At 38.2% G+C, this 6,000-nt stretch overlaps 1 protein-coding gene across 7 annotated transcripts in view; it reads left to right on the top strand.

The window, feature by feature from the left end:
• NRF1 (nuclear respiratory factor 1) overlaps positions 1 to 6,000 on the top strand; it is a 130,349-nt gene that overhangs the window by 41,525 nt on the left and 82,824 nt on the right. For 6 of the 7 annotated variants that reach the window (XR_003005632.1, XR_003005629.1, XR_003005636.1 and 3 more), the window contains exon 2: positions 4,702 to 4,933. Coding sequence is in view for 3 of the 7 variants with exons in the window: in XM_024762714.1 (XP_024618482.1) it covers positions 4,711 to 4,933 (223 nt within the window). In the remaining 4 variants the exon portion in view is untranslated. The remainder of the gene's footprint in view (positions 1 to 4,701; positions 4,934 to 6,000) is intronic. The other variant, XR_003005630.1, reaches the window with a different exon arrangement.

Raw genomic sequence — 6,000 nt, 5'->3', positions numbered from 1 at the left:
TTTTTTTTTTTTTTTTTTTTTTTTTTTTTTTTTTTTCTCTTCTTCTTCTATTATCTTTAGTCGCAGGCCTGCTGGTCGATAAAGGCAAAAGTAGGAACTCCTCTGTACAAAACTGCCCCTCCTCCGATCCCTTATAGATCATATATTAAAGAAGAACCTTTAGATGAAGTATTTGTTGCATCCCAGGTGATGATCCAGGCTAAGAAACAGGTTTTAGTAAAATTGCTACCATGTTATGTTATTGTTTGGGGGAATGATTTTTTCTAAATGGAGTGTTGACTAATCTGCTGAACATCACTGGTTCCAGATAATAGACAGATATGCCTTTTTATTTGGATGTGATGTTTAGAATCACAGTTCATTACATGTTGCCCGGGCATTCATCTTGCTTTTCATATCTGTTCAGAGGAATCATTGTCAGGTCCATTCTCCATTTTGTGCACTCTCATAAAATTATGTTAGGGGCATTGGTTCCCTATAATTTCCTTATTTTAATGTTTTAGAGAGCGGTATTTGAGCCGTTGGAATTAATAAAGAAAGGCTTTTTAGATGCCTGACTCAAAATCTTTTGCACACAATTAAGAAAACCATATCCTCAGAGATGGATGTCTAATTTAAAGATGAGGAAATTGAGGCTCAGTCCTTCAAAAGTGGCCGTAACCATTTTGCATTCCCACCAGCAATGAATGAGAATTCTGTTCCTCCACATCCTCATCAGCATTTGCTGGTGCTGGTGTTTTGGATTTTAGTTATTCTTGATGGGTGCAAAGTGTTATCTCATTGTTTTAATTTGCAATCATCTAATGATGCTGAACATCTTTTCACATACTTTTCATAGGTGTATCATCTTTGGTGAGCTGTCTTGTTCAGGTCTTTGGCCATTCTTTAATTGGGTTGTTTGTTCTCAATATTGTTCAGTTTTAAGAGTTGTATTTTGGAACAAAGTCTTTTATCAGATGTGTCTTTTACAAATATTTTCTCCCAGCCTGTGACTTGTCTTCTCATTATTTTTATAGTGTCTTTTGTAGAGCAGAAGAAGTTTTTAATTTTAATGAAGTCTAGCTTTTCAGTTCTTTCTTTCATGGATCGTGCCTTTGGTGTCATATCTAAAATGTCATCACCATAGCCAAGTCATCTAGGTTTTATCCTGTGTCATCTTCTTGGAGTTTTATACTTAGGTCTATGATCCATTTTGAGTTACTTTTTGTGAAAGGTGTTAAGTCTGTGTTTAGATTCATTTTTTTGGCAGGTGGATGTCCGGTATTCCAGCACCATTTGTTGAAGACACTATCTTTGCTCCATTGTATTGCCTTTGCTCCTTTGTCAAAGATCAGTTGACTGTATTTATGGGGATCTATTTCTGGGCTTTCTATTCTGTTTCATTGATCTGTTTGTCTATTCTTTTACCAGTACCACACTGCCTTGATTACTGTAGCTTTATAGTGAGTCTTGAAGTCAAGGAGTGTCAGTCTCCCAGCTTTATTCTTCTCCTTCAATATTGTATTAGGGACTTCCCTGGTGGCACAGTGCTTGGGAATCCGCCTGCCAATGCAGGAGACACGGGTTCGATCCCTGGTCCGGGAAGGTCCCACATGCTGCGTGTGCCACAACTACTGAGTCTGTGCTCTGGAGCCCATAAGCCCCAACTACTGAAGCCCATGTACTTAGAGCCCGTGCTTTGCAATGAGAAGCCACTGCAATGAGAAGCCCACACACCACAAGGAAGAGTAGCCGCCGCTCACTGCAACTAGAGAAAGCCCACGTGCAGCAACAAAGACCCAACACAGCCAAAAATAAATAAATAAATAAAATATTGTATTAGCTATTCGGAGTCTTTTGCTTCTCCATATAAACTTTAGAACTAATTTGTCAATATCCATAAAATAACTTTCTGGGATTTTGATTGGGATTGCATTGAATCCATAGATCGTTAAGAAGAACCGACATCTTGACATTATTGAGTCTTCCTATCCATGAACTGGAATATCTGTCTATTTTAGTTCTTTGATTTCTTTCATCAACGTTTTATAGTTTTCCTCATGATTTTGTACGTTATGTGAGATTTATACCTACGTGTTTCATATTTTTGGTTGATAATGTAAATGGTAATCATGTTTTTTTAATTTCAAATTCTATTGTTCATTGCTGGTATATAGGAAAGCAGTTGGCTTTTGTATATAAACTTTGTATCCTACAACATTGCTATAATTACTTACTCGTTCCAGGTTTTATTTTAATTATTATTGATTCTTTTGGATTTCCTACATAAACAATCATGTCATCTGTGAACAAAGACAGTTTTATTTCTTTTTCTTGTCTTACTACATTGGCTAGGAATCCCAGTACAATGTCAAAAAGGAGTGATGAGAGGAGACATCCTTATCTTGTTTCTCATCTTAGCGGGAAATTTTCTAGTTTCTCACCATTAAGTATGATGCTAGCTGTAGATTTTTTGTAGATTTTTTTCTTATCAATTCAAGGAAGATCCCGTCTCTTCCTAGTTTCCATTTCTTCCTTTTTAAAGCTGAGTAACATTCCATTGTATGTATGTCCACGTTTTGCTTACTGATTCATCTGTTAGTGAATAGCTGGATTGCTTCCACCTTTTAGCTATTGTGAAAATGCTGCTATGAACATTGGTGTACAGATAGCCCTTTGAGACCCTACTTTCAGTTCTCCCAGCATAGCATCCAGAAGTGGAATTGCTGAATCATATGGTAATTCTTCTTAAAGTTTTTCGAGGACCAGTATGCATAGTTTGATAAAAAAGGATGTTCACTTCACTGCTGTTTACAATACCAAAAATTTAGAAGCTGCCTTCTTATATATCAGTAGGTGATTGGTTGCATAATTATTGCACATCGATACAGTGAAGTGTTCTTTGGCTATTTAGAAAGGTCTGGTAGATTTGTATGTTTTGACATGTCAAAATGTCCAGATATATTGTCAAAGAATAATATATATATTGTGAACCTCTTTTTATTTTAAATCATATGTATGTATGTATGCTTCAAAAAATTTTTTAAGGTTAATATACTTCTCTGTAGGTTAGGGAGGAAGAAGAGGGGACAGATCATAAGTACACTAGGAGAGCAAACCTTTATCTTACTACCGCATCATTTCAGGGTTTATAAGAAACACAGTTTTATAAGCAGAAAAACCAATTTGAATAATCACATTTTGGGGACAAAATGTTTAACTCCCATTTGTGTTTGAAATATAAAGAAAATGTTAAGTATTTTACTTACTGTTTTTGGGGGGTTTTTTTTTGGTTTTTTTTTGCAGTACGCGGGCCTCTCACTGTTGTGGCCTCTCCCGTTGCGGAGCACAGGCTCCAGACGTGCAGGCTCAGCGGCCATGGCTCACGGGCCCAGCCGCTCCGCGGCATGTGGGCTCTTCCCAGACCGGGGCACGAACCCATGTCCCCTGCATCGGCAGGCGGACTCCTAACCACTGAGCCACCAGGGAAGCCCTTACTTACTGTTTTTATGTCCACAATGTCATATGCTAGTCACCAGGATCTTTTAAATATATTTTTTATCATTATATATAATATCAAGGATATTTATTGTTTTGTGACTTGAGGTATAAAATTAGCACAATGAATTTCCATCTGGTTGAGACAGACTGTCACTTGATTTAAGCAAATACACAAAAAACCACATTTCCGAAATAATGCCATTCCTGAGTAAGAAGGGGAACTTGCATTTGATTCCCAGTCTAACTGCATAGTAGAATAAATCCTGCACCAGCAACAACACTTGTAAATTTGTGAAAATGAATTTTATCTTTCCTTAAATAAATTTTTTAATCCATCACACTTTCTTCCCTCACCCTTTAGTTTTTTGTTTTGTTTTGTTTTGTTTTTGCGGTACGTGGGCCTTTCACTCTTGTGGCCTCTCCCGTTGCGGAGCACAGGCTCCGGACGCGCAGGCTCAGCGGCCATGGCTCACGGGCCCAGCCGCTCCGCGGCATGTGGGATCTTCCCAGACAGGGGCACGAACTCGTGTCCCCTGCATCGGCAGGCGGACTCTCAACCATTGCGCCACCAGGGAAGCCCAGCCTTTAGTTTTTGATAAATGATAAAAATGAGCCAGTTATCAGAGAAGAAATAGTTCTTACTTCAAAAGATAAACAAACACAAAACATAAGTTGCTGGTTCCTAATAGGAAAAATACATTTTAATAATTGTGCGACAAGAAGCTGCTTACATACACATTGCAGATCAAATATTTGGAGTTAAGATGTCAGTCACATAGGTGGGTGATTGTAACTTTATTGCCATTAAAAGATTTCAAATTGCATTCGTGCTTCTGTGTACACATAATGAAAAATGGGCAAAATGAAGATTGATAATTCCCTGCGTCTGCTGTCTAATTCTGCTGTCTGCTCTTCTACGACGCCGCGTCTCTAATTGTACACATTTAGTGATAGCTAGGAGTATAAAGTTGTCGCCCATCAATAAAAATCACACAGATTGTTTAAAAAAAAACTATCAAAATAGTTTCACACAAGGAAAATATTCTACTATTTTTATGTCATTGGAATGATGCTCCCCATTTCCTACGACTTGGTGTGGTGAGGTATGTAGTAAAATCAAAGGCTTGTCAGAGTTCCTCTGCTCTTGAGGAAAATATCTCTTATTTTAAGCATTGGAATATATTACACACTGAATCCTGTTCTTTGCCTTTTTTCTGACAGTAGATCTTCATGGAGGAACACGGAGTGACCCAAACTGAACACATGGCTACCATAGAAGCCCATGCAGTGGCCCAACAAGTTCAACAGGTCCATGTGGCTACCTACACTGAACACAGTATGTTGAGTGCTGATGAAGACTCACCTTCTTCTCCTGAAGACACCTCATATGATGATTCAGACATACTCAACTCCACAGCGGCTGATGAGGTAACAGCCCATCTGGCTGCTGCAGGTAATGTTTGTATTGGGAACTCTTCATTTTTGGCTTAACTCTGATACTGTGCTTATCTGAAAGAACCTAGGATACAGGCACTCACATTTATTGTCATCATTTCTTCATGATTTCTTTTTAAGCCTTAAATTTATAACTTGTACCTGTATTACACTGAGACTTAAGTTGCAGACTCATGTACTATTAGTGATAAAAACTTTGGTTTTGTTTTTTCCTCCATTCCAGCACTCTTCACTTTTTAAAAAAATTCATTCATTTATTAATAAATTTTTTTTTATGGCTGCATTGGGTCGTCATTGCTGCACGTGAGCTTTCTCTGGTTGCCACAAGCGGGGCTACTCTTTGTTGTGGTGCATAGGTTTCTTATTGCAGTGGCTTCTCTTTGTTGCAGAGCACAGGCTCTAGGTGCGTGGGCTTCAGTAGTTGTGGCATGCGGGTTCAGTAGTTGTGGCTCTCAGGCTAGAGCGCAGGCTCAGTAGTTGTGGCGCACGGGCTTAGTTGCTCTGCAGCATGTGGGATCTTCCCAGACCAGGCCTCGAACCTGTGTCCCCTGCATTGGCAGGCAGATTCTTAACCACTGTGCCACCAGGGAAGTCCCCACTCTTCACTTTTAACTCAAGCATTTAGTCCATTTACATTAAATCTAATCACTGATATATTTGGGTTTAAATTTATCATGTTTACTATATGCTTTCTCTTTGTCTCACTTGTTCTGTTTACTTTTCCTTCAATTTTCTTTTGGAGTGATTGAAAAGTTGTTTTTTTTATTTTCATTTTTTTCTCGTTAGTTTGGAAGTTATACATACTTTTGCTATTAGTGGTACACCTAGAAATATACACCCTTCACTTATTTCAGAGTCATATGTAAGTGGTACTTTTGTTCTTTTTAGGGATAATGCAAGTTTCTTAGAACACTTGAATTTCATCCCCCTGCTTCTGACCTATATGCTGTTGTTGTTCTGTGTGTTAATTCTTTGTATATTTTAAGCCCTATATGACATTATTTTTGTTTTCTACATAGTCAATGTTAATTTTCCCCCTTATATCCCACTTGCCTTCTGAGAATT

The sequence above is a fragment of the Neophocaena asiaeorientalis genome, unplaced genomic scaffold (assembly GCF_003031525.2).
Source record: "Neophocaena asiaeorientalis asiaeorientalis breed wild unplaced genomic scaffold, Neophocaena_asiaeorientalis_V1.1 scaffold681, whole genome shotgun sequence".
NCBI lineage: Eukaryota > Metazoa > Chordata > Mammalia > Artiodactyla > Phocoenidae > Neophocaena > Neophocaena asiaeorientalis.
The sequence above is the reverse complement of the archived record's forward strand: the minus strand, read 5'-3'. Positions and strand labels throughout refer to the sequence as shown.